Below are 25919 nucleotides of genomic sequence, written 5' to 3' on the forward strand. Positions count from 1 at the left end.
TCATTTTTCTTGATCCTCAGTGTAAAAACTTCAAATATGTTTGTTCAATAAACGAAAGACGAACACCGGTTGGTAATCGTGTAGACTAGTTCTGTGGACCACTTAATTAGAATTTCTATGGAAAATCTGCATCAATTTCTTTTTATTGATAGATTGCACAAAACTACCAGACTAGTTAAAAATTTATGGTGGGTTCAAAAATGAACACAGAAATAATTAACTTAACAGTCAAGTGACACCAGTTATGAAAACTCATTTAAATTCCAAGAGACTGAAATAAAGGATGGGGAAAAATCAGGGTGAAAAAAGGAAAACCACTTTGTCTTATTAAAATGGAACTTAGATCTTTATTTCCACATTGTTTGATTGCCAGCTGACGTTTGTTGTCTGTAAAAAAATACCAGAATGAATTGGTGTAAGAAATTTCTGAAAAGCTGTCTCCGAACTCTGAAAATTCAACAGAAACTTCTGTCAGATGTAATATTCATACATCTTGATCACAAAGTTTCTGTTGAAACTTATCAGACAAAGGGTGGTTGGTTTTGGTTCTTGGAGAGGTGTCAGTGTATTAAATCAAAGAAAAAGCTGAGGTTATCATCATAGTTTTATTAATATCCATTTCATAATAATACAAAAACATCATGATAAAAGGCGGTTTTTAGAAGTAGAATGCAACGCCCGTCTACAACGTTTGAAAATATAATAACCTTTCCAGAATCCAACGACAACCCTACAGAGACAGCAATTCTGTCGCGAGGAAAATATTACTAAAGGGGGACTGAAATAAACGACCAGACTTGCTGGCGTTTCTTCAGCCCCCATACACTGACAGTATTCAATTATAAATATACACTAATAATGAAAACTAAAACTAAGTGACAATCTACCGATTAGATTAACTCAAATGTTATATAAAATATATATCGACACTGAAAAGTTTATTTGATGGCTGTGTAGCGCAGCACACGGCGCTAGCCTAAAGAGACAGAATGGCGCACAATATTCGCATAAGGTCGCAGTCAGGACACGATCAGGCAGCTAATACTCACACCATAGGAAACTCTAGGCAACGTCGGACACATAGCAATACACGTCTCAAATTAAATAAGGTCAGCCACATTCATTGGCATCTCATCGATTTTTGTGTTATAATGTTGTTCAATATCGTTCAGTGTACGTTTGTCCTCCTCAGTTATGAAATTAATAGCCACACCTTTACGACCAAATCGTCCACCGCGACCAATTCTGTAAAGAAAAAAATTATGGATAAATTACATCTACCTCACAATCTCATTTGTTGAAATTACAATAATAAATATTGAAACAATGTGAAATATGTCCACTCAGCCTGAATCTAGGTTGTCAAACATGAAATAATTCATAAAATTTGTAGCTATCGATATTTAGAAAAGAAAAGTAAGCATTCATCACTCATACTTAGTCAGTAAATATATTAGGTCCAAAGGATCTATCTAACAGGTAGAATGTACTGAAATATGGGCTACAATATTTTCCACATGGAGTAAAATATTGCGAAAAGATCAGTATATTTAATTTATGCCCAACTCAAAACGAAAACCTGCAGAATAGCTGCATGTTCCGACTAGCATAGGGCAAAAACATTACATAAATTCAAGCAGCGAAGTTCTGTTAACTACACAGAAATGAAGCTGTGATGAAATATTGACAATCTTAGTAATTAGCTTCAACTTTATTATGAACCGGCTTTCTACTCTACAGTAAAAAGTCAGTGGAATATCTTAGTGAAGAATATTCAATATCAATTTTCAACATTGTTGAAATTGTATTTGTAGACAGATAATAAATATGTATAAATCGAAGTAAATTACCGATTTGAAAAATAATATTCAATTGTATTCTGCTTGGGTAATACTAGAAAAGCTATACAAAGAGCAGACTAGTGACCATTACAGACATTATTATTTAGGCCTCATTTTGACTATGTTTATGCATTGGCGCAAGAAACACAGCTTCGATAGGGCCAATTTTGGACACTTTCTAGTTACATTCCACTTGTGGAACGTCTTGTTGAAAATATGGAAAGTTTTAAAACATCAAATTTGTAATTATAAAATACAATCAGAAGTTCTTAAAATAAATAAATTAGCTATACATGTAGCTCAAAAACCATTCTATTATTCAAAATAATGTCAACTAATAATTCAGAACTTAACTGTATTAAATCTCATGGCAATGAAGTTACAATTAAGTTATTGTATTTTGCTTGGGTAATACTGAAAAACTATGAGAATAATAGTAAGCCAGTGACCATTACAAAAAAATTCTTTAGGCCTCACTTTGACCATATTACTGCATATAGCAATGAAATACAGCTTCGATAGGGCCGCACTAACTTTAGAACATTAATAAGAGGAACAGAAAGTCTTGTAACTGATGCATTAGTTTCGATTCCAACATTCCTCGCTCCTTGTCCAACGGGACACTATAGCAGTAGCGTAACATAATTTGATTTATTTTGAAATTATCAATTGATCCTCAAAAATAAAAACTTATTTTACAATCTCATAGGTCTTAGGTGAGTCATACAAGAATAACCACTAACTTATCAAAATAGATCCATTATCATGAAGCCGATGTCCTTTCTGACAAGATGAACTAACATTTTTTTCATTTCTGTAACCTTCTTGAGTGATATTAACATAAGTATGGAAAATCTAACTAGTGACCATTGTAGGGATTGTTTTAGGCCTCATTATCGACAGCGTTGATGCATTTAGAGCAATCAAAATGCAGCTTCGATAGAGCCAATATCAATCTTCTTTTTTATTTAATCTATGAGCAACACTCAGGAACACAAAACTAACTAAACCTCTACTTCTATATCAATAAAGAGATTTTTTCAAATTTATTGAAGTACTTATTCGTGTATTCATCACTTTCAATTAACTAGAATATTGAATTTGTCTGTATCCTACTTGGGTAATACTGTCATAGTATAAAAAAGCTAACCAGTGACCATTGTAGGAATTGTTTTAGGCCTCATTATTGACAGTGTTGATGCATTAGAGCAATTAAAACACAGCTTCGATAGAGCCAAAATCAAATTTCTTTTTTTTAATCTATGAGCTATACTCAATAATACAAAACCAACCAAACCTCTACTTCTATATCAATTAATAGATTTTTGAATTTATTGAAGTACTTATTCATATCACTTTCTGTAAACTAGAATATTGAATTTGTCTGTATCCTACTTGGGTAATACTGTCATAGTATAAAAAAATCTAACCAGTGACCATTGTAGGAATTGTTTTAGGCCTCATTATTGACAGTGTTGATGCATTAAAGCAATTGAAACACAGCTTCGATAGAGCCAAAATCGAGTTTCAATTTTTTTTATCCGAGCAGCACTCAAGAATACAAGGGAAAGTCAATCACCACAACAATATCAATCCATAGATTTCTTTATCTCCTGGTGTATCTATTCATCACTTTTAATTATCTAGATTATTAAATTCTGTAACCTACTTGGGTAATACTGTCATAGTATCGGAGATGAGCTAAGCAGTGACCATTGTAGGGATTGCTGTAGGCTTCATTTTTGACAGTGTCAGTGCATTAGAACAATCAAACACAGCTTCGATAGAGCCAAAATCAAAAGATTAAATTATGGTACTCATTCAACAAGATTACTTTCAATAACACTTCAACAGGAACCAACATATATCCAGTTCAATGATGATCAATGTAAGTAGAACTTTCAGCACATTTTATGAGAAAGACCTACTTTTAAATATCTCTGGGAAGCAAATATGTCAATTGACCATTCAAAAAAATTAAATTATCTACCAAAAATACTACAACTACTTTTTTATAGAAAACCTGATTATTTAGTAAAACAATGAGATTATACATTAGTTCAATTAGCATTTAACTAAAATATTAATAGATGCTGTTTTTAACTGAACCTAGCAGCTTTCCAATAAAAAGTTTACTTTAAATTAGAACTTTCCTCTGTTGAAAACAGAACTTATCTAAAACCAGTTTTCATCAAGCCAAAAACCACCAAATGAAAATTTACTTTTAGCTCTACAACAGGAATAAATGACTGAGAAACATCACCATTGGTAAAAGCTCTAAAACTTCCCAAAACTATGAAACCACCAATTCAAGTATTCAATATCGAATAAGAATAATTACCTGTGAATGTAGTTTTCTCTATTTGAAGGTAAGTCATAATTTATAACCAGGGAAACCTGCTGTACGTCAATACCACGAGCTAAAAGATCGGTAGTGATCAAGACTCGAGAAGATCCACTTCTGAACTGCCTCATAATGACATCACGTTCCCTCTGTTCCATGTCACCGTGCATAGCAGAAACTGTGAAATCTCTCTTGTGCATATTTTCTGTTAGATAGTCTACCTTACGACGTGTATTACAGAAAATAACTGCTTGTGTGATAGAGAGTGTGTCATACAAATCACATAGAGTCTCAAGTTTCCAGTCTTCTCGTTCTACATTGATGAAAAATTGTCTAATACCTTCAAGTGTGAGTTCTTCTTTTTTGACCAATATACTGACTGGATTTCTCATGAATAATTTTGTAACATCCAATACATCTTTAGGCATAGTAGCCGAAAGCAGAATAACCTGAACATCCGATGGCATCATTTTAAATACATCATGAATTTGATCTTTGAATCCTCTGGACAACATTTCATCAGCTTCGTCTAGGACAAACATTTTAATGTGGCTTGTGATTAAAGCTCTACGAGTAATCATGTCAAACACTCTACCAGGAGTGCCTACTACAACATGAGATCCGCTCTCAAGTTTTTTCATATCTTCGCGGACATTAGTTCCACCAATGCAAGCATGGCATTCAGCATGCATGAAATCTCCTAAAGCTATAACAACTTTTTGGATTTGTTGAGCAAGCTCCCGAGTTGGTGCCAAAATTAAAGCTTGGCAATTTCTACTGCTTGTATCTATTTGCTGTAAAATGGAGATGGAGAAGGTAGCAGTCTTTCCAGTACCAGATTGTGCCTGTGCAATAACATCGAATCCTTTGATGCATGGTACAATTGCTCTTTGCTGTATAGCTGAGGGTTTCTCAAAACCATAAGCATATATTCCTCTAAGAAGCTCTTCTTTTAGGTTCATATCATCAAAATTGTCAACAACTTCATTCCAGTTGGTTTCAATATCACCTTCGGGGTCCATGCCAGGGGGTCCTCCTCCAGTGCCAGCTTTGAAAGCTTGGTCCTTCTCAGGAGCAGGTCCATTTTTCTCCCAATCATCATTTCTGCAGAAGGAAAGTTAATTAGAGATTGTTTAGAAATATGATTTGAGATTATCATTTCTCATAGAAGAACGAACAATACACGTAATTTAAATTTGAATAGTTATTACTGGACTATCTTAAATGATTAGAACATATCATTCATATCAGGTAATTGATTAATCATCTAATATAAATAAGTTTTAAATATTTGCCAAGATCAATTATTGAGAAGTAAACAAAATACTATTCAGTTTAGAGTGAAAAATATTTTAGATAATACAAGTGAATTTATTTTAGTATGATGCCTTAAATGATTGGTTTGTAACCTTCAAAATAAGTTGCAATATAAATATGACATATGGGTGTATTGAAACCAATAATTAAAATAAACCATTGCAAACAAATATTCCCAAGCACAAAAAACAAGAAATACATAAATATAAGAATTATATAATGAAGCATGGTTTTTTTTCACGTGGATTGAATCTAAAATGTAGTCAACAAAAATAATACAGAATTTGTAAAAGATCAAACAAAAGTAAGCATATAATTGCAACTATTGAAATTATAGATAAACTGAATAATAAGAACCATGCAGTAAAAAATATCAACTTACTGCTATATATTTCGAACGCCATGTTGGCACGATATGACTGAAGGGAAGGTTGCATGCCGATCATGGAAAATATTGAATAAAGTACAAAAGCCACAAGAACTTTAACCATTGAATATTAAAACATACATTTTCCCAAGCAATTATATCGATGAATTGTCACTAAAGCATACTTTGAAAAGAAAAAAATGTAAAACTTACCTTCTATCGTGTACAGACATGATTCACTATTCGTTTTGCTAAAACGGAAAGACTGTCGGATGGCAAATCTTTCTGAAGTATGGACCGTCTTACTACGCCGACGTACCACGGTGTATTATGAAACTGTTGAGAATTTTCACTCTTAGTTTAAACTAAATTCTTCTCAATTAGAATGCAATAGAGAACTAAAATAATAATTATTTAATAGACAAATTTTAAAATTTTATCTTATCAAAGAGTTACTTTTCTTTGCGTATTAAAGAGGGCAAATAGATCCTTCCGGAAGTGGTGTCTTCTGTCACTTCTTGCCGCCAAAATTTCAAAAGAAAACACTTCTTGGATGTTCTGACACAGAAAATTTAACTGACAGTTCCAAAAAAATAATTTTAATGGTTTTCTGACCTTACTAGATTCTAGGAAGAAAATATATTGGATATGTGTAGAGAATCATCATGCTTTTGAATGTTACATATTTTCGAGTTTTGAAATTGTCTCATGAGGACTTGTTTCGTTCTATTTGTATCGAAGTTTTGATGTTAAGTCGAAACTAAAATTTTACACAAGAAATAATCAAAATTTAATCGATGAGCGTCTATTAACAGAATGTCAAAATATAGACGGGGTTTTTTCTCATGAAAATATAAAAGAAGGAAATTAAATGTCTCGTTTTTGGTTTCATCAAATATTTGGAGTATTTCTCTCAGCGTTATGAAAATTACTTTTCATTAAAAAAAGTAAACTTTTTATTTTAAAACTAAACTTTTAGAAAGCTTACAAGATGAAAACTATTTCTCTAATTAAATAATTCCTTGTTATAATGGAATACTTGGTAGATTATTTTTAAATTAGCGTTTGACGCACTATAATAAACTTAATGTCAGAAATATTGATAATTGCCTGAAGATTCTGATGACAACTTCGTTGTCAAAACGTGTATCAAATGATGATTAGAAAATCTAGTGAGGAAGAGAGGGGGTGATTTAAGTATCATATAGAGTCCAGGAATTATTCAATAATCAATGTAGGCATAAAAAATACCATAAATAAATAGTTGATTTATGATATATTAAAAACCATGTAGGCGATAAAAAAAAGAGTAACACAATACGAATTTTTTTTCAATTTTCTGCTTGTACATGCTCAACTGTTTAAGGGATTTCCGTTAAGTTTTAAGAGGTATTTTTTTTTAGAAGTCCTCAGTTTTATTATATCAATTTGACTATACTGCTCAAACAAATTTATTTTATGATTACTAATTAAATGAATAATTTTCTATGATAATGAATACATATTCAGATTATAGCTACTCTTAAATAAATATCAAGAAAATTCAAAATAAATATCAACATTTTATCATATTCCTGTTATTATATGTGAAATTTCATTTTTGTCTTCTATGAACTTATTAATTTTATTTTGTTTTATTACATTTAGGAATGGAGTATGATTTGAAATGAATTAGTCGTGATATAATATATTCTATGTACATATAATTACATAAATTCCACATCTGGGACCATATTCTCGACAAGTGATCTTTCAAAACGTATACGTACTTACAGTGCTCTGAACACTGAATGAACGTATACGTTTTGAAAGATCACTTGTCGAGAATACGGTCCCTGATCTTTTCAACAGTATACATTTTCAATAAATAAAAAATGTCTATATTTCTTCAATATCCATACTGGAGGAATCCCTATCAGCCTCGCCTTTGTCTTCTAAACATCTATCAAAATGTTCTTCATAGTTCCATTTTGGAAATACCCTCTTATATAAATACATAAAAACTACATCCTGAGAGTTGATCTGTCCTTTGAATATACATTTCATATGACCGTGTGTACCTAAAAATTATTAATAAATTAACGTTGCAAAAAATTAAAGACATCAAAAAATTACCTAATGGTTCCTTAATGTCACCAACTTTTCCCCTTCTTGTCTTTAGCTGAACTGGTTTGAAATATAAAATGTCTTCCCTATTGAAGAACATAAATCTAACGACAGCTGATCTTTTGTGTATTTTCAAAGGATGACCTGAAATTGAAAGAAAAATAAATATTTATAAAGAAGTGGATTGAGAAAAATAGATACAACCAAATCAAATATAAAGGATGAGTCTTAAAGTTGTATATTAAATTTAAAATAGATTCCTCTCATCAAATCAAATACTTTATTCATTTCCTATTTTTCTTGATTTGATGCAAGTGAAAAGTTATAAGCATTTAATGGTTTCACAATGTGCTAATGCATTCTTTTCTTTTGAAGCTTAAACCACCGAGAGAATACAAAACTCCATAATTGAATCCCCTGGTTTCAAAACCCAACAACTCCATTTTTGGTGTGAAAAATGAGTTAGATATGGAACTGGATTCGTTTTCTTATCTTGCACAACCCACTACTATATTATAATCCAAAATCCCGTAAATCCCTCAGAAAATCGCCTTCAAAATATGATTTCATCAAAACCTGACAAATCCAAGATATCTTCAAACCAAAACTCGACAAATTCGAATTAGTCAATCATTACATACGTTAAAAACAAAGATATCTTGCCGGAAGTCCTGGAAAGATACTATTATGCCTCGAAAAAATTCATTAATTAAGAAACATACATCAGTCTTCAAGTCAATTCATTTATTTGATTTGAAATTTTATTTCTACGTAAATTGTTTAAAAAAAAATTGCTCACCTGCTAGTGCTACTCTTTTCAATATGATTCTATCGGTATCACATGATAATAAACTTCCTGTGGCCACAAGAACCTTCTGTCCCATATTCATTTCTTTATAGCAAAGAACAGGAGCTGGAGTGAACTGGAGGGGTGCATAAAATGTCGCTACAGCTATTGAATTAGGCTGGAAGAATCTATTGAACTGAAAAAAAAAAATTTTTTTAAAGATTCCACTTCAACTCGAAGGTAATGAGCTAGAGAATTGCGTTAAATGATATAATAATGTTATTGAATTGAAAGTATCACATCTTTTTTTCATGGCATGTCGCAGACCAGAAAGTTCTAACTTCAGATTTGTGTTCATAAGATGAAATAAGTATACTGAAGTAAAAATCAATGTGCAAAAGCATTATTTTAGGAACAATCAGAGACAGTTGTACTAACCTTGTGATTTGCTTGTTGTACATGTTCATTGAAGATAGGACATACTGCAAACCTCCTGTAACCACATTGGAAAATCAATCTTGACTTAGATTTTATTGGTAATGCATATTCATTTGTCCGTCTCAGAACTGTGTGGACAACAGTCATTTTATGTTCATACGGGAACATACCAACAAATGTCAATGGTAATTCTTTCTCTTTGAAAGTATTCCATGCCAATTCAGATACATCTTTGATGTGAACAGTAATGTACCATCCAGGCTAAAAGATAAGAAAAATTAGATTAGAAAAAAAAAAAATTAAATTTTCAAGTCACTTCATTTGTAGAAAATTTAAAAAAATGGAGCTGAAAAGAGTTTCAACTTATACTTATTGAAAAAAACAAAACAATTAACTACCAAAAAAACCTCATTAACATTTTCATCAAATATTCAAAGAAAACTCACCAAGACTCCTTCGTCTTCTTCTTCAACTTTTTTCATAATATACTGTTTGAATCTTTTCATATTTGGGACAGATAAAACTTTATGATAATCACTTGGTAAATTTTCATATGGATCCCAAGGAGAAGTTCTGAAACAAGAAGTTACTTGTTATTATCTGTCTATAAGTCCTAAAAATACAATCATACCTGAAACTCTTTAAACCCCTATATTTCTGGAACCGATCCCTAGCTAACTGATCCATAGGCGTATCTACTTCATCTGGAAACATTGCATCGGTCTTAGCTTGCTTCAACATTGCCAAAGCCTTCTTCTCGGCTTCCATATCCATATCCTGATCATATCTTTCAGTATTAGCAGGTACTTCAGACTGTGTCATAATTTCATCTTCCTCTTCATTTTCAGATTCTTCTGCTTCTTCATAAGGAATATCCATCGCATCATCTTCATCTTCTGAATCAGAAGAAGCAGAATCCGAGCCATCTTCACCATTCTGCCAAGCTGCCTGATAATCTGACCAACCTTCAGGAGTCTTAATTGTTTTTTTCATCTGTAAATAATTTTTGATATCCTTGATAATTATTCTTTTTTTCTTTTAATTTGACTGAAGACAGTCAAATGAACAAAAAGTTTAATTGAGAATGTTTTACAGTATAAAATTATTAGCTGCACATAATGGAAAACACCAAGCAGTATAACAAACTGAAACTAATCGCTAAACTAGATGTAGTTCACATGTTAATCAAATATTTTTACAATAAACAGTGTTGATAAAATTACCTTCTGTTCTTCTTTGGCCATCAATATTTCTTCTTCCGTAGGCCATGTTTGTTCTTCATCCATGGGTGCAGGTATATTCTCAGACTCCAGAGATTCTTGTTTTGAAGGATCGCATCTTTGCAAAACTCTGAGAACTTGTTCTTCACTAAAAAGAAATTTGATTTGGAATCAATATTTCATGGAATGATTATCTTAACTTTAAGTTACTCAAGACTCAAATTCTTTTAATTATAGAAATCTATAGACTCAAGAAAATTCATTCATATCTTTTGTCAGAAAACAATGCAAATTCTACAACACTGGTTATTATTTCCCAAACTATCTCAACTCATTATAAAAAAGAATAAAATATCAATGTAAAAATTTGTTAAATAACCAGCAACAAAATTCAAACCTAGGATCATTTGTTTCAAAATCCAAATGAAATTTCAAAAATTCATAATTCTGAAACTACACGTGATAAGGCTCTGCAGTAAAAATCATTGTATTCTGTGTAATCATGGAAATTTTTGTTTTCAATTTCATGATTAGGTGTTGAGTTTTCGAGAAATAATTCCTTATAATTATGTTTCCTTAATTTTTTCTATCAAAATTCATAGAATGTGTTCACAAGCTAGGAAGATCAATGGGTTATAGCAAGAGCTTACATAGTTTTCAGGAAAGGAAATGGATTTCTTTTGATTCAATGTTAGTATTCTACACATACATAAATTTCAGAGGGGTTGACATTTTTTCCTTGAATGGTTTCAAAGTTTATAATTGAAAATAATAAACTTAGTGTACTGTTATTATTATTAACTTACCAATTGGGATCCTTATATGGATCAGGTAGTCCGTCAATTTCTAGCATTTGAAAATCACCTAGACCTGGTAAATGTACAAGACTGTTCACAGATAAAGGAGTTCCTCTCAAAAAACCGGTCACTTTCAATGTTCCTAATGCACCTTCCTGATTTGGAACGAATTCTACATCTTCAGCAAACATGTATGGCCTTCTATCTCTATAATGTATAGGCTTCATTTTTTGGTCACCAATTTTTCTGAGTATATTCATAGCTTCAAATTCTTTTTCAAGATTGTATAACTTTTCATCGGAAAACCATTTGGAAAGGCCTTTTTCAATAATTTTCTTACATTCATGTCTTCTCTTAAGAGGTATACTTTCCATATCTGTCAAAGCTAAGATTGGAGAAGGTAAACCCTAAAAAAATTACTATATGATAGAAAAATATTAGTCAGATTAGCGATTAAGTCCGTACCTGAGCGAAAGCAGCTGTCAGTATATTTCTACCCCAGTCGTCCATCGCTTCGTCTGTAATTGCTGATGCCAGGAACAGAACAGTATCACAAACTTTAAGGGTATCTAATACTCCCCAATCATCTTTCACAGATGGCACAATAAAAGAAAATCTTTGTTTGAGTTTAGGTATGCTGAAAAATATAAAGATGATAAATATATATTTTACATATCAAATATTGATAACTTACGTAATATGTGTAACTCCTTGAGAACTTTTTTTGATATGAGGATACTGAGGATCGCATTGCATCAACAAATTCATAATTGTTTCAGGATCATATTGTTGATGTAATGGTAGGACACAAACTGCAAAAAAATATATTATTCTAGATAAAGTAATAACCAGTGGATTGTAGATAATTACCTAAAAAAGGATTAGATTGCAAGCCTCCAATCTTTCGTTTCTTATCTAAAACTTCTTCCCTCTTGTTTTTCCTCACTTGGGAAGCATGATTACGCCTTTGTATTCTTCCCATTTCTCTTTTCACTTTTGGTCCTCCTCCCTTTACTCCAGATACTTTAAACGATTTACGTTTTTTACTAGTTGTCTTTCCTTTCTCTAACTTATGTGACTTATTAATTTGTTTTAAGGCCCCAGGCCTATGACTATGTCCCTCCATGATTCAGTTTATTATTTATCGAACAATTCTATAAAAAAATAGCAAATAATAACAATATTTGAACGCAAATCTGAAGAACGTGTATTTCTCACTATCACATATTTCTTAGGTTAGCGAAACTTTCAATCTCTCATAACCTATATTATTTTAGATATCATAGAAATAATAATGTATTTATTATATATATTTTTTTTTTGAAACGGTAATAGTGTATGATAAATAATATAATAAATGAGAATAAATATTGAATATGTTTTTTATTGATATATTATCATTATGTGTTGCTAATTTATATCATATCTATCAAAGATTAGACCGTGGAAAACAATTATTCTATTCTGTGCTTACGTATATGTCAAATCCATAGATCTAAAAATTTTATATATCTATGGTTAGATATATTATTTGAATCTATGACTTTGATATGGCGCCAAATCAAAATTAATTCAAATTTTGATAAATAGTTTACTGGCATATTTTTGCCATTTGTTTTAGGTAAAATAAAAGAAAATATATTATTTTTACAATATATGGCTTTAGTCATATGTACCTCCTACAGTGACTTATTCTTACTGTATTATCCATAGATAAATAATATATTATCTCGCGTTGTAAGTCCGATGGGACATGAGCGTAGCCAGGGGGGTTTAGGGGATGCATATTTGACCTAAATCGGATCATTTCAACTATGGTAATTAAAGGTTCAATGTTAAAGAATTTCTGATAAATGACTATATTTCATTTTATCTCTAATATTTCATTAAAATATACTATATCATTCATAAACTAAATACATTTATTGAATATTTTTTGACAAAATACGATGTAATCAATGGTTTGCAAAACAATAATTCTTGAACAATCCATAACCTTTTATTCAAAATACGATGAATTAAATATATAAAAATTTAACAATGATTTATATACCTATCATTAAAAATATATATACATATATCACATTTTCTTACTATTAAATAGCTTTTTTTCTTGGATTGTTAGCAAACATAAGATTTGCTCAATATTTCAAAAAAGTATTCCTGAATAAGTGGCTTGAAAACAAAATCATTATATTTTCAGACCACACTGTCATCTAGTGTTTTGGGCCAATCCATTTAATATTTCATAGAAAATTCATGACAATTTTAACCACAACCTAACAAAAACTGTTGATTTCTTTTAAATATACATATATAAATTAAATTTATAATGAAACACGCACAAATTTTAAAAATGCAACAAAGAATAAAATATTCTTAAATTCAATACTGAGCAGGATAAAATGCAACCAGAACAATTTGGATGTTTTATATGAAAAAATATCATCCTACAATTGAGGGGGCTAGTTCCAAAGTGTACAATTTCAAACAGAAACTATATTAGACTTAGCAACAGTTTAGTTTTTCAGAGCTAAGTTCTAATATACCTTAATTTCATAGCAATTGGATCAATTTTCAATAAACATACAATCTCTTGATTGTACACTTTGGCAATAACTCCATCAATTATGACTGAATCATCAAGCATTTTTGAACAACTATGATAATACCTTGAACTTCCATGCCAATTTAGAAGCAAAGAAAAATGAAAGAGTATCAAACGTCACAATATCCCAAATAATAATATTCAGGTATGTGGTATTGTCGAGCTCTTGATTTTTGCTCAGGGTTCGAGATAAGTTAATGATATGTGAAATACATAATTATATATGTTAGACATCCATAATTCAATTGATGATTGTTGTAAAATCAACAAAATAAAAGAAGAAATAGAGTATTCTGCATGAATAATGATAAAATGAAAATCCGATTCATCAAAATGCTGAATGAAAAATTTCATATATGAATTAACTTTGTTTAAAATAAAAATTCATATAAATGCACAACCTAAAATCAAAAACAACACTAAAATAGGGAAGATCATATAGACAGCCATTCTAGGTTGGCACCGGCTTAATAAGTACGTTATATCATCAGCTTCATGTTCAATTCCATCTCTTGTGGGTACTTCAACGATAACAGTTTCATCAGACCAAAAGCTCAACGGAAAAGTACATTCCGTAACATTAATGCAAGAGTGCTTTGAAGAGGAATTACTGAATCGATATGTTGGTTTGAAAATATCAAAAATCGCATGAACATCATTACTATGCTCCTCGTAGTCTGAATAAAATATATAGTAATAATAACCATCACTTCCAACCTCGTGGAACGTTTGCATATGACTGCTGCTATTCTCCAAGTAATTTACATCTTTGCATAAATGAGAATGAGGAAATTCTTGTGCGACCAAAATTTCTCCATTATAACATGTTAAGAGTTCAGTTTCAAAGCTAGAAACACTACTTTCTTCCGATGTTTTGTTTGGAGCATTGCCACCATGAGCAATGTGTGCATCAAAATTTTTCTCCCTTCTAGTACGGTTCAATTTTGGCTTATCCGGTTCTTCAATGTGATTAATATTTTTAGTTATAGTTTGTTTTGAGTCTGATGTTTCATTTCTATTGATTTCTGTGAAATTTAATTTATTATTCAACCTCATTCTCCCTCTGTTCAACCTATCTTGGATATAATCATCAACATTATCTTCATCCATTTCCTCCATTGCTGTATTTTTCTTTAATGCTTCTTCATCAATTACCCCAATTTCCACGGCGGGTTTCTCAATAGTGACCTTCACCTATTGAAACACAAATAAAATACTTCAAAATCATGATGTAGAACATGGACATGAAGTAAATATTTGAGGAAAATCTGAGCCAATTTTTTATATCTAATTAAAATATCTTTGGTAAAGAACTAAAATGATAATTAGATTAATTAATATATTTAAAGAATAATTGAAGTCAAAAACAAACAAATGACTTAGGAATGAATTCTATAAAATTGTTATAGAACCATTAAAAATATTAGGATAAAACGGAGAAAGTAAACACTTTAATGGATATGGGTAATGAATATCAAAGAAAGAAAATATTATTCTTACTTTAAAATGTTCATCATTCATTTTAGCATCTACAGCTTTTCTTTCATCAAGTGTTCCACAAGTTTTCAAGTGCTTTTCTCCCTTCACAACCAAAATCCTTGAGCCATCATATTTCGAACAAACTTTCAATTTAACTACAGCACCGCGAAGCAGAAAAAAACCCCAATATTCAAAGGTATCATCAGGTAAAGACATAGATTTTTTCAATTGAATATGTTTCATTTTATCACTTATTTGCGGGGTACCCCTAAGCTGAAAAGCATTAAAAGAACTGTTCATCTGAAGATAATGTGCTTGACAGAAAACGGAAGATATTCCTTCTACCACTTCCACAATATCGGATTCCGCAACAGCATAAATAACATCAGCAAAAGTGCTATGTCTTAGATATAAAGGTGCGATGATAAATATTGCTGGTAATAATGCTGTTAGACAGCAAAAAACTATGACTCGTTTGGCCCCATGCATCTTTCCAATTTCTGTAAAAATTAAGTATTAGGTTAGTTTTCTATAAAAAAATAGATTTCAATGTACCCTTTAGAATATTTGATTTGTTCGAAATGTAGGACTGATTTGAGTATAGCCATTAGATTTGTTGTACGAAATATTGTACTCGAGTATATGTTTATGAGGTCATAATTAGAGCACATTAAACCTGCAAATTTCTTTTATTAAGTAATTATAATGGAAGGTAAACATAATTACCGAATTATCTTTAATAATGTTACATCCGATTAATTGTATTCCATATTACCGAATTATTATATTTATTTTCTTTGTTTATTGATGTTATTATTTACATTACTCCACAGAAACAACTGAATACTCTATGATGTATCATAGAATAAAAAATGATATAAATTTTGGACGTACACAAAATTTTTTATTCAAGGAGAATACGATTTCAAAAAATCAATAAAACATTTTTTATCGAAGTCTATGGAAATTGAATAGATTTTTATAATTGATCAAAATAATACAATTTTTCAATTGCATGTATTCCAAAACGTATTCAAATCGATTATATGACAGAATATGAAAACAAAAAACTATAATAATAAATCTAAATTCAATTATAACGATCGGGGTATTATTATGATTGAAGTGAGGTAGGTGTAATTTTTAAATGATGTTGTTGGAAATCAGATATAACATTTACCAAATTTAACCGGCATGATGCGGATCGTAGGTATTTCAATTAGAGCAATTAATCTGGTTTATCTTGTAATGATAATATACTTACTGTCAAGAGCTGTGTAAGAGGTTCCAATGTATTTATCATTTGTGGTATTTTTTTTGAGATCTTCCTTTTGGAACACCATATTTCCTGACTTCCTGTTCAATTTCCAAAACTTCCTTAGAGGAAGCAAATTCGGAATACAAAACACATATAATTTATTCTTCCATTAATGGATAGTTTCACCTTTAACTACTCTTACATTTGAAAAACAATATGTTTGTAACTAGATAAATATACAAGTGCTCCGAGATGAACAGTGTTATCATCATGATAACTCTGGTAAATGAATTCAAAGCGAAATATGTTTGGAGAGTGGTAAATCATTATCTCTATATTCGAAAGGTATACATAAGATACATGAATTGATAATTTCTGTAATATCTGTCAGCTGTTTCCTAACAGTGTTTTTTCCAAAATTCCGATATACTTATCAGGTTGGCGTTGGGAGATAATTTGCTGCAGATTTGATTTATCTGTGAATCAAAACAATGAAGTGAGCACTTATTAAGGTATAATCTTTTAAGTTGAAATCAATTAAAATATACATAATTCCTATGTCAAGAATTGTTATCAAATAGAAGGTAGATGAATTTTTATGTAATGGGAAACTGTAAAAGATCACGCACGGCTTAAAAGGAAAATTGGCTTTCGGCAATTTGCTCAATTTTTTATGTTGTAGAACTCGTGAAGCTGATCAAATGTCTTCATTGCATCACTGCTCTAAATTCACCCTTTCAGATCATATAGGGTGCCAAAAATAACTTTTCTGAAATTTCAAATGGCCATTGTCAAGAAACTTTTTCGAATATATAAAATAAATCGAAGTATGCATCCGATTGTTCATACAGCTGACTAAAGGTCACTATAGAGAAAAATGATTCCTGCAGGCACAGAAGATATACAGGGTGTGTCCAAAGATATCAATTTCTTCAGTGATTTCCAACCTTATCTGAGAGAATGGAGTGGCATGAATTTTTCAGAGCATCCATTTCCGAACTTAAAATAACCATGATGATTGCTAACCTTCGACGAGGAGAAAGAACTTGAAGAAGAAGAAGTATTCTGTGTTCAATCACAGACAATAATCTGTGGTTCAATGCACAATTCTGTGATCAAACCTCATGGACACAGATCTGAATTATAATATTTCATATTCTATGGGCTAAAGACTGAATACCATAGAACACTACTATAAATTGTGGTTAGTCCTTATTTATCTAATCTGTGGTCTCGCCATAGACCTAAATTAAATTTGATACATAGACCTAATATCCATATTTATATATATATATATGGATATTAGGTCTATGATTTGATATTAGGTCTATGCTCCTTGATAAATAATAACAACTTGAATCATTTGTATATTCGAATATTATTAATCAAAAATGAGTGTACCAGGTTTCCCTGCTTTATTTTACTCAAAGGAACCTCTTCCCACTAACACAAATCTGATTAAAACAGAACAAGATCCTAAATCGAAAACACCTAGAATGAAATGGAGTACTTATGTTGTTGACTTCGAAGAAAAAAACAGTGTTTCAGAAAATAAAAATGTTGTTGCTCCTTATTATGATAATGATGGTACAAATCAATGCTGTATATATTTTATTTTTCCTTATACAAGATATTTTCAGAGGATTTGTTAGATTGTATGGATATGGAAGAATGTTATGAAATTTCCCCTACAGCCTCAGGAAAATTCATAACAATATTTGATGTTCCATCGTGAGTTAATTAATAAGATGATTTCATAAGAAAATGCAACATTTTTTTAGAGCTTTGTTACCTGTTATAGTAGGCCCTAAAGGAAGAAAATTAAGGGAGTTACAGGAAATGACCCAAACCTTAATTAAAGTGCCTAGAGCTCATGAAGTAGGAGCTCCTGTTAAAATAACTGGACAAAGTGAAAGAGCTGTAGCATCAGCTCGTAACCAAATTTCTATACTTGTTTTAAAAAAGAGAGAAAAGATACCTAGTACACATTTTATATCAATCCCAGTAGATTCAGATGAAATAAGGAATAATTTTGCTTTATTCAAGGTAAAAAGTTATAAACATTCTGTCGATTCTTTAATAATTTGATAATTTATAGAAAATAGTACTGAAAGATAAGGCTACTAGGGGTGTGGATGAAAGCATTTTTCAGAATCCAAACAAGCTTCATATAACTATAGAAGTATTAACTTTACTTGATGAATCTGAAATTAAACGTGCTAAGGATATGTTTTTATATAATGTTCAGGGTTTAATAAGGTAAAGCTTACTAACTCTTTCATGAGGCACCATTGGCTCAAAAAGTAAATAGGATTAGAATTAGTATTGGCTGATTTAGATATTATGGTGATAAACATTAGAGGTTTTAGATAATGATATATGTAGAACTATGAAATATTTGAACAATCTTTTAACTAGAATTTATATCATTTACAGTTGTTATTTGAAAGAAAAACAATATAAAATCAGATTGCAAGGCATTGAAATTATGAATGATGATCCTAGCGAGGTAGATGTTTTGTATGGAAAGGTTGGAATGGACAATCAAGATGATAATGATAACTTTCAAAGAGCTATTGATAAAATATCAAATATGTATCATGTTTATGGTGAGTTCAAGTATACTTGAAGAAGTTGTAAATGAGAATTTTGTTCATAAATTTAGTAGTGCGCCTTAATTTTCATTCACTATTTCTTTAAATCACTGGTACTTTTCAGAATTCCATAATAAGTGTTTTCCGCATCAGTTTTAATAAACTATTTGACACTTTTTTCAAATCTCTCAAAGCAATTAATGATTTTTATTTTGCATATTAGAAGCGGATATTGCTTCTGATTCTACCAAAGGTAGTGTACCTTTGGTAGCTTGTTATCACTTTTGGAATGAAAAAAATTTTGGACTCCGATTTTAATATTTCAATTAGCAAAACTACTTGGCTCATTCACGAACTTTGAATTGATCTTAGTGTGCTCTTTTTCATGGGAAGTTAATATTTTAGACTTGTTTTCTTTTTTGTTGTACCTTGTATAATTAATTATGAAAATAAATTCCATTATTACTAAAAAAAAAAAATGCATTTCAAACCATCCTGTACAACTTTGGTATCTTTTTATTGTTAATTTTTCATAATTTCCAATATATGAGGGTGTCAATAAATGGGTCAATATTTTTTATAGTGTGGAATAGCCTTTCCATAATAAGTTCATAAGTACTTTCTACCACAACCTCAATTATTGCTTATCTACTCATCATAACATTAATCTGCAGCAGTGCCCTTATGAAAAACTTATATCTTAGAGGTCTTCTGATATACAGTTCTGTGAAATTGAAGTCCTTATTGCAGACCTATTTTTTCTTCTTAAAAATAATTTATATTTTGCTAGCACATCCAATATAGTGCTTTTCTGTATTGTTGTTTTCATAACATCTCATTTTTAGGTTATGTACGAAAACACTACGATATTAAACTACATGTTACTTTAATGAACTCCTTGTTTAGACAAGATGAAAAGGAAAAAAGGACCACTTTTGATGCATCATTTATTTTAGAGAAATACAGAAAGTTTGATTTTGGAACTGCAATTTTGAAATCTGTCGATTTATCAGTGAGATTTACAACTGGAAAAAATGGTTATTATAAATATGAAGTATCGGTACCTTTTGAAGGATCATCATAAATATATTTTCTAAAATATTATTTTTTTTTCTTTTAAAGCTTTCCTCTTCACAGTTGAACTAAAAGTTATTTATTGTTCAATTATATGAATAGTATTATTATATTAGAGAATTAGTGTTGTGACCACTGTATGGTCTTGAGATCTATTCCTTCTTGAACCATTTCCCATAAGGGACTCATATCTCTCAATCTCTTCACATGCTGAATACATCTTTGTGCTGTGTAGTCCACTTCCTCCTCAGTGGTAAAACGACCAAAACCGAACCTGAAATGGGGGCATCAAGATTAAATACCCCTAATTTAATTCAAAATTTTATAGAAAAGAGAGATACAAAAAATGATAGTAGCATTATCTTTCACTTCATTAAAGCACAAAATTAAAATAAGAAATTAATTCTGAGATCTTCCCCGAAAATTTTAAATTTAGTACATTTCATTCAAGAGTTATCGTGTACTCATAACGGATATGATTGATTTTGACCTCGAATTATTCATCAGTGATTTGAACCGAATCATTCAAGACCTTTTGGATTAAAATTTGAAAATTAGATATATGAACCAAAGGATAGCCTTCTGTTCCTCTGGAAAAGGTATGTAAGAAGTACAAATTTAAATTAGTTTATAGGACAAGATGTATTCTGATAGTTGATAAACTTATCAACAAATTGGTCAGAATTCATTACCTTATAGAACTGTGTGCTAAATCTTCATCAGCTCCAATAGCTCTAAGGACATAAGAAGGCTCTAAAGATGCTGAAGTACAAGCAGATCCACTAGAGAGAGCAACATCTTTCAAAGCCATTAATAAAGATTCTCCTGAAATACACATAGAATTCGTCTTTCTTCCTAAAATTTTTGAATATCGATATTACCTTCCACAAACGCAAATGATAAATTGATGCATCCAGGATAAGTATGTTGTGGATCACCATTTCTCACAACATGAGATAAAGATGAGTTTATTTGGGCAAGTAATCGATTACTCAATCTTTCCATCCATACATGGTCATAAACCATCTCTTTCTGTGCAATGGAACAAGCTTCTCCTAAACCAACAACCAAAGGAGCAGGTAGAGTTCCACTTCTCAAGCCTCTTTCTTGTCCACCTCCACTTTGAATGGGTTCTACACGTACCCTAGGACGCCTTCTCACATAGAGAGCACCGATACCTAAAAGCAAACATATAATTTGTTATCCTAGTTTGGGAGCTCAATTCATGAATTTAAAAAAAAAAAAATTGTGAATATTTCATTTACCTTTTGGTCCATAAAGTTTGTGCCCACTTATTGACATCAAATCAATATTCATTTCATTAACATCCAGATGAATCTTGCCGACAGCTTGAGCAGCATCTGTATGGAAAAATACTTTTTTCTCCCGGCACATTTTTCCAATCTCTGCAATTGGTTGCTTAACACCTATTTCATTATTGATTGACATTACCGAAACTAAGGATGTTTCAGGTGTAATTGTTTCATTCAATTCATCTAATGAAATTAATCCATTTTTATCTACTTGCAAATATGTAATTCTAAATCCTTCTGCCTCAAGTGCCCTACAAGAATCTAATACACATTTGTGTTCCTAAAAATTGGGGATTATTAGAGAATATAGATTACTTTTCCTGATAAAAAAAGTTGGACAAAAATCTTACCGTTTGTGTTGTAATTATATGTTTTTTTTTCGAACTGTAAAATCTTGCTACACCTTTGACTGCAATATTGTTACTTTCAGTGGCTCCCGAAGTAAATATTATTTCTTTAGGGTCAGCTCCAATTATTTTGGCAACCTGTTCTCTTGCAATCTCAACTGCTTTTTCGGTTTCCCAACCATATGAATGAGTCCTAGAGTGAGGATTACCATAATAGGCGGTCATATATGGTAACATTGCGTCTAATACTCTGGGATCCTATAAAATTGATAGTTATAAACTGGTTCTAAATGTTCTGAAAAATTCTTTCACTACCAAAGGCGTAGTAGCCTGAGCATCAAGATAAAGGGGTCTTCCTTCAAATGATTTTTCCCCAGAGTCAAATTTATTTTCTAAAATTTTTCATCATTAAATCAGAAAATGATAATTGACTACCATCGAATATACCTGTAGAGAATTTACTCATAAAAGAACAAATGACATTGCTTTTCTTAAAATTTAATGAAGATATTATTTTGAGTGGCCTAAGCATTTTGATTACGGTTTATTATTCCTTTTTTCGTTAACACAATATCACACTTATCACAGTAATGTTGGCGAACTCATAACCTCACAAGTTGATCAGGGTTTTTAACGCTTTCTGATTTGAATGGATTAAAGGTGATCACACATTTCAATTCCTTTTATTCAATAAATTGCTAAAGACCCAAAATTATTATTATGAATAATCTAATAGGGGGAAAAATTCATATTTCTACCATTGAAATGAATAAATTTTTTTCGTTTCAATAAAGTGAAGCTCATTTGAATTTGTTAAAAAATAAGGATTTATGTATGTAGTAGTGTATGGTTAGAGCTTGAAATAATTTTGAAATGAAAATATATAATGTTATAGTAAAGCTTTAATGTCATATATCAGTGCAATAAGTAGGTACAACAAAAATATTTTTCAACAAAAGTTTTTTCAATAGAATGAAAACTTATTAAAATAGTTAATATCATCGAAAGCTTTATAATATATTTTAATCGAACACATTTTCATATTGAAACATAAAAAGTTTCAAGTATTTTTTGATATTTTTTAGTCTTATAACATATTTTCATGACTAGTCTACTAGAAAATGAGTACAAATTTTTCTTTCAACATAAACAGCTCTCATCTGAAAGTTCTTCTGTTGACTGAGTTATTTTGAAGCCATGTTTCTCCATGGACTGTAATTCTAAACGAGCTCTATTACTGTTTACGAGTTGATAGGCAATGTCAGTAAACATCTCTTCTACTCCTTCATTGGTTTTACAAGATATTTGATACGAGTTTGTTATCAAACTCTGACATTGTTCACTGAAATAAATATTGAAATGAAATTACTTACTCATCATCATTTTGAAATCTTACCAAAATGACTCTATTTCAGCTTCACTTATTTGAGGTGGTTCTTTGACTAAATCTGTCTTATTTCCACATAGAAAAATTTTAGCTGTCTCTGCATATGTGACTATATCTAATAAATGCTGTGAAAGAGAGTGAAATGATGAAGGGTTATCAAGTGAAAAGACTAAAATAGCTGCCTCTGAGAATTTATAATAACTGGAAGTTATTGAAGCTACTCTTTCCATACCTCCAGTATCCCAAAGTTGGAGCTACAATTAGGAAAACAATAATTGATTTCTTTCAAATTATGTCAGTATCCACCTTGATATCTTTATCACCAATATGGTATATTTTATCAAAATTGTCTAAACCAAGTGTACTTTTTCTATCTGTTGCTGTAACAAATGTATTATTGGTGAATCTTCTGAATATTGAGCTTTTCCCAACTCCATATTCACCACATAAAATAACCTTTTGTTCTGGTACTTTCACCATAGCCATTTTTATAATTTATGTTGAGGAGTTTTTGAATGTTATGATTGTGAATGTTGTCTCAAAATTTTTGGACAATACATAAAATAGAAGAAATATGCAACCAGTAAATCACAGTTGATGGATGATAAGAAATGTCAGAATAAATGTTCTCTATGTTCAATTCATAGACTTATCATTTTTTTTGATGCGTCTATGATTCTAGTTCTTTGGAATTCGATCTAACAATAAAATTGTAATAAATTTGTATTTTGACTGTTAAATAATTTCTTCTAGCTCTATTTGTTGACTGTCTGACTAATATCTTTCTTGAGACCTAAGTGATCAGAAGAAAATATCTTTTCATAATTTTTATGGTTCATGTTTATCAACTACGCAGTATAATTTTTGTCTAATTCAGTTTAAATGTTGTTTGAAAAGACCTTTAATTCTTAATTATTTCATGAGTATATGTTCAAATATTACAACTCATGAACCCAGTATGAATAAAAAGTATTCAAAAATGTTTTAATTGGTCCCAATATTAATAAAAAATATTGCTTCAGGAATTGTTTGAAACCACTTCGAATGTGGATTGATGGCAAAAGTTACACAATTCGAAAATATGATAAGAAAAAATACGATTGCATGAACCAGGTTATCAATAAAACGGGGGATGAAAAAGATAAACAATTCTCTACAAAAATACAGCTTCCTCCGTGAGTATTTTTCATTTGGGAAGAACATTCGATCATCTGTAAATTTGTTAACTTCACAGAATGTATTATTCAAAATTAGCAAGATATAGAAATCCACAAGTGAATTCAGTGCAAAATGAAACAAATACAGCAATACAATATCCTTCAAGTGGAAATGATGGTTTTCTAGAAATATTCGGTGATTCTGAAGAATCAATAGAAGAAGCAAAAGAACAAATATTTTCTTTTTTGGCAGATATTAGAAATCAAACTCCTCCTTTACAATTCATTTCTATTCCTCTTTTAAGTGATGAAATAAAGCTGAGCTTCGAGAAATTCAAAGTGAGTATATTCTTCTTTGATCCTTCAATATGAAACAGTGTAAGTTTTATTTTAGAAAAATATATTGGATGAGCATCATAAAGGTGTCGAAGAATCGATTTTTCAGAATCCATTAAAGTTACATTTGACATTAGCTGTTTTCACCTTACTCAATGACCAAGAGAAACAACAGGCAGTTGAGGTGCTTGAAGAGCTTAAGAATATGTTTCACAAGTATTAAAGGCATTTTTGAGGATATAAAAACGTTATGAAATAAAATTTTTGCAGGATAAAAACCCCTTTGATAATAAATGTTAAAGGTCTGAATTGCATGAATAACAATTATTCTAAAGTGGATGTTTTATATGCAGGAGCTTCCTTCACAGAGGATTCAAATTCTGATGAAAGTTTGCAAAATATAGCTAATTTGATATCATCTTCATTTTATGAAAGGGGTAGGTACAAATTCATGAGTAATTCAGGAAAACTCTATTTAAATTTAATATTTTTGTATTATAAAGAGTTTGGAAACTTTACAGGCCTTTGTAAAGAATACTCAGAAAATGTCAAACTTCATATGACCCTGATGAATACTAAATACAGGAAGAAGAAAGGAGGAACGCCAAAAAGATGGGTTAAGAGAGAGCCATTTGACGCTACAGAAATAATGAAACAATACAAAGATTATCATTTTGGAGATGCTGTATTTGATACTATACACCTATCATTGATGACTACTCAAGGGGAAGATGGATTTTATAAATCCATAGCTTCTATCAAATTATGAATGTTTCATTGAATAAAATCTGAAAGTGTATAGAAATAGGGGTACTACTAAATTGTTGTGCACAAATTTATTGAAAATATTATTTTATCTATGTTTTATTCTTATGGAACTATTTTTCAATTATAATCCTTCAGTTTTGTGAAGAATAAAATTGAAATACTGACTTTAATTAAGTAGATGTTAAATATAACAGTTCACACCTTGTTTGGACAGATAAACTTTACAACTTCTCATTTACTTGTCCTTGTCCTCTTTATATGAACATTCAACTAATTGACTTGTAATTTGTTTTGTTCAAATAATCAAAAACACTGAAAAACAATTTCTGTTTTTCGCACTGAATTTTAAATTCGAATTTGTAGATCACATCGCATACGCAT

General features: G+C 30.6%; 7 protein-coding genes and 2 non-coding genes across 17 annotated transcripts; 2 read left to right on the forward strand and 7 right to left on the reverse strand.

The window, feature by feature from the left end:
* Nucleotides 1-322: 322 nt before the first annotated feature.
* Nucleotides 323-6465, reverse strand: LOC123678912 (eukaryotic initiation factor 4A-I). Of its 2 annotated transcripts, XR_006747312.1 has the most exons (5): nt 6326-6465; nt 6083-6267; nt 4183-5289; nt 1050-1245; nt 323-387 (listed from the first exon to the last, which is right to left on the reverse strand). XR_006747312.1 is itself a non-coding variant. In XM_045616180.1 (4 exons), exons 2-4 carry the CDS (start codon nt 6100-6102, stop codon nt 1101-1103), a joined length of 1272 nt encoding a protein of 423 aa, XP_045472136.1. In that variant the 5' UTR covers nt 6103-6267; nt 6326-6465; the 3' UTR covers nt 323-1100. The 2 variants fall into 2 exon arrangements, 1 of the variants encoding a protein (XP_045472136.1); XM_045616180.1 differs by having other exon boundaries at nt 323-1245.
* On the reverse strand, nt 1871-2008 carry LOC123679397. The gene has a single exon (XR_006747407.1). It is a non-coding gene; the product is annotated as a small nucleolar RNA SNORA16B/SNORA16A family (small nucleolar RNA).
* LOC123679396 lies at nt 2233-2371 on the reverse strand. The gene has a single exon (XR_006747406.1). It is a non-coding gene; the product is annotated as a small nucleolar RNA SNORA16B/SNORA16A family (small nucleolar RNA).
* Nucleotides 6466-7555: 1090 nt separating the features above from the next.
* LOC123678911 (pre-rRNA-processing protein TSR1 homolog) lies at nt 7556-12469 on the reverse strand. Of its 2 annotated transcripts, XM_045616179.1 has the most exons (12): nt 12088-12469; nt 11912-12029; nt 11683-11854; nt 11227-11624; nt 10424-10568; nt 9832-10193; nt 9647-9773; nt 9201-9461; nt 8775-8958; nt 7985-8119; nt 7705-7929; nt 7556-7592 (listed from the first exon to the last, which is right to left on the reverse strand). In XM_045616179.1, exons 1-11 carry the CDS (start codon nt 12341-12343, stop codon nt 7748-7750), a joined length of 2340 nt encoding a protein of 779 aa, XP_045472135.1. In that variant the 5' UTR covers nt 12344-12469; the 3' UTR covers nt 7556-7592; nt 7705-7747. The 2 variants fall into 2 exon arrangements, with proteins under 2 accessions (XP_045472135.1, XP_045472134.1); XM_045616178.1 differs by having other exon boundaries at nt 7556-7929.
* A 725-nt stretch (nt 12470-13194) lies between these two features.
* Nucleotides 13195-16884, reverse strand: LOC123678399. Of its 3 annotated transcripts, none has more exons than XM_045615404.1 (4): nt 16765-16884; nt 16569-16698; nt 15326-15804; nt 13195-15019 (listed from the first exon to the last, which is right to left on the reverse strand). In XM_045615404.1, the coding sequence occupies exons 2-4, from the start codon at nt 16645-16647 to the stop codon at nt 14210-14212; spliced, it is 1368 nt and encodes a 455-aa protein (XP_045471360.1). In that variant the 5' UTR covers nt 16648-16698; nt 16765-16884; the 3' UTR covers nt 13195-14209. The 3 variants fall into 3 exon arrangements, with proteins under 3 accessions (XP_045471360.1, XP_045471362.1, XP_045471361.1); XM_045615406.1 differs by adding an exon at nt 15860-15980 and having other exon boundaries at nt 16569-16823; XM_045615405.1 differs by lacking the exons at nt 16569-16698; nt 16765-16884 and adding exons at nt 15860-15980; nt 16031-16174.
* A 67-nt stretch (nt 16885-16951) lies between these two features.
* LOC123678402 (activating signal cointegrator 1 complex subunit 1-like) lies at nt 16952-20260 on the forward strand. The gene is made up of 7 exons (XM_045615409.1): nt 16952-17817; nt 17878-18149; nt 18203-18293; nt 18344-18608; nt 18661-18821; nt 18999-19171; nt 20002-20260. Exons 2-7 carry the CDS (start codon nt 17954-17956, stop codon nt 20238-20240), a joined length of 1125 nt encoding a protein of 374 aa, XP_045471365.1. The 5' UTR covers nt 16952-17817; nt 17878-17953; the 3' UTR covers nt 20241-20260.
* LOC123678401 (cysteine desulfurase, mitochondrial) lies at nt 20087-22535 on the reverse strand. Its single transcript, XM_045615408.1, has 7 exons — nt 22338-22535; nt 22206-22282; nt 21894-22148; nt 21496-21823; nt 21112-21408; nt 20923-21055; nt 20087-20504 (listed from the first exon to the last, which is right to left on the reverse strand). Exons 1-7 carry the CDS (start codon nt 22420-22422, stop codon nt 20351-20353), a joined length of 1329 nt encoding a protein of 442 aa, XP_045471364.1. The 5' UTR covers nt 22423-22535; the 3' UTR covers nt 20087-20350.
* On the reverse strand, nt 22338-25788 carry LOC123678404 (ras-related protein RabC). 3 transcript variants are annotated; one of them, XM_045615416.1, is made up of 4 exons: nt 25740-25788; nt 23584-23657; nt 23287-23531; nt 22338-23232 (listed from the first exon to the last, which is right to left on the reverse strand). In XM_045615416.1, the coding sequence occupies exons 1-4, from the start codon at nt 25771-25773 to the stop codon at nt 23031-23033; spliced, it is 555 nt and encodes a 184-aa protein (XP_045471372.1). In that variant the 5' UTR covers nt 25774-25788; the 3' UTR covers nt 22338-23030. The 3 variants fall into 3 exon arrangements, with proteins under 3 accessions (XP_045471372.1, XP_045471371.1, XP_045471370.1); XM_045615415.1 differs by lacking the exon at nt 25740-25788 and adding an exon at nt 23721-23879; XM_045615414.1 differs by lacking the exon at nt 25740-25788 and having other exon boundaries at nt 23584-23879.
* LOC123678403 (activating signal cointegrator 1 complex subunit 1-like) lies at nt 23935-25776 on the forward strand. 3 transcript variants are annotated; one of them, XM_045615413.1, is made up of 6 exons: nt 23935-23989; nt 24300-24452; nt 24512-24773; nt 24829-24986; nt 25041-25207; nt 25274-25776. In XM_045615413.1, exons 2-6 carry the CDS (start codon nt 24322-24324, stop codon nt 25537-25539), a joined length of 984 nt encoding a protein of 327 aa, XP_045471369.1. In that variant the 5' UTR covers nt 23935-23989; nt 24300-24321; the 3' UTR covers nt 25540-25776. The 3 variants fall into 3 exon arrangements, with proteins under 3 accessions (XP_045471369.1, XP_045471367.1, XP_045471368.1); XM_045615411.1 differs by having other exon boundaries at nt 23969-24246; XM_045615412.1 differs by having other exon boundaries at nt 23969-24246; nt 25292-25776.
* Nucleotides 25789-25919: the final 131 nt, after the last annotated feature.

The sequence above is a fragment of the Harmonia axyridis genome, chromosome 4, assembly GCF_914767665.1.
Source record: "Harmonia axyridis chromosome 4, icHarAxyr1.1, whole genome shotgun sequence".
NCBI classification, from domain to species: Eukaryota; Metazoa; Arthropoda; class Insecta; order Coleoptera; family Coccinellidae; genus Harmonia; species Harmonia axyridis.

Coding starts and splice junctions, on each gene's coding strand:
- LOC123678399 (XM_045615404.1), bottom strand. CDS start 16,647: ATGGTGTTCCAAAAGGAAGATCTCAAAAAAAATACCACAAATGATAAA. Junction 15,805..16,568: donor CTCTTACACAGCTCTTGACA/GTAAGTATATTA, acceptor TAATTTTTACAG/AAATTGGAAAGATGCATGGG. Junction 15,020..15,325: donor TGAATGATGAACATTTTAAA/GTAAGAATAATA, acceptor GTGTTTCAATAG/GTGAAGGTCACTATTGAGAA.
- LOC123678401 (XM_045615408.1), bottom strand. CDS start 22,422: ATGCTTAGGCCACTCAAAATAATATCTTCATTAAATTTTAAGAAAAGC. Junction 22,149..22,205: donor CTCAGGCTACTACGCCTTTG/GTAGTGAAAGAA, acceptor TCAATTTTATAG/GATCCCAGAGTATTAGACGC. Junction 21,409..21,495: donor CAAACTTTATGGACCAAAAG/GTAAATGAAATA, acceptor GTTTGCTTTTAG/GTATCGGTGCTCTCTATGTG.
- LOC123678404 (XM_045615414.1), bottom strand. CDS start 23,763: ATGGCTATGGTGAAAGTACCAGAACAAAAGGTTATTTTATGTGGTGAA. Junction 23,532..23,583: donor TTGGTGATAAAGATATCAAG/GTGGATACTGAC, acceptor TCCTAATTGTAG/CTCCAACTTTGGGATACTGG. Junction 23,233..23,286: donor GCTGAAATAGAGTCATTTTG/GTAAGATTTCAA, acceptor TATTTATTTCAG/TGAACAATGTCAGAGTTTGA.
- LOC123678402 (XM_045615409.1), top strand. CDS start 17,954: ATGAGTGTACCAGGTTTCCCTGCTTTATTTTACTCAAAGGAACCTCTT. Junction 18,609..18,660: donor ATAATTTTGCTTTATTCAAG/GTAAAAAGTTAT, acceptor GATAATTTATAG/AAAATAGTACTGAAAGATAA. Junction 19,172..20,001: donor AAATATGTATCATGTTTATG/GTGAGTTCAAGT, acceptor TCTCATTTTTAG/GTTATGTACGAAAACACTAC.
- LOC123678403 (XM_045615411.1), top strand. CDS start 24,197: ATGAGTATATGTTCAAATATTACAACTCATGAACCCAGTATGAATAAA. Junction 24,247..24,299: donor GAACCCAGTATGAATAAAAA/GTATTCAAAAAT, acceptor ATATTGCTTCAG/GAATTGTTTGAAACCACTTC. Junction 24,987..25,040: donor CTTAAGAATATGTTTCACAA/GTATTAAAGGCA, acceptor AAATTTTTGCAG/GATAAAAACCCCTTTGATAA.
- LOC123678911 (XM_045616179.1), bottom strand. CDS start 12,343: ATGGAGGGACATAGTCATAGGCCTGGGGCCTTAAAACAAATTAATAAG. Junction 12,030..12,087: donor GCAATCTAATCCTTTTTTAG/GTAATTATCTAC, acceptor ATTTTTTTGCAG/TTTGTGTCCTACCATTACAT. Junction 11,855..11,911: donor CAAGGAGTTACACATATTAC/GTAAGTTATCAA, acceptor TATATTTTTCAG/CATACCTAAACTCAAACAAA.
- LOC123678912 (XM_045616180.1), bottom strand. CDS start 6,102: ATGTCTGTACACGATAGAAG. Junction 5,290..6,082: donor ATGTCTGTACACGATAGAAG/GTAAGTTTTACA, acceptor TTCCTTCTGCAG/AAATGATGATTGGGAGAAAA. Junction 1,246..4,182: donor AGAGAAAACTACATTCACAG/GTAATTATTCTT, acceptor TTTTCTTTACAG/AATTGGTCGCGGTGGACGAT.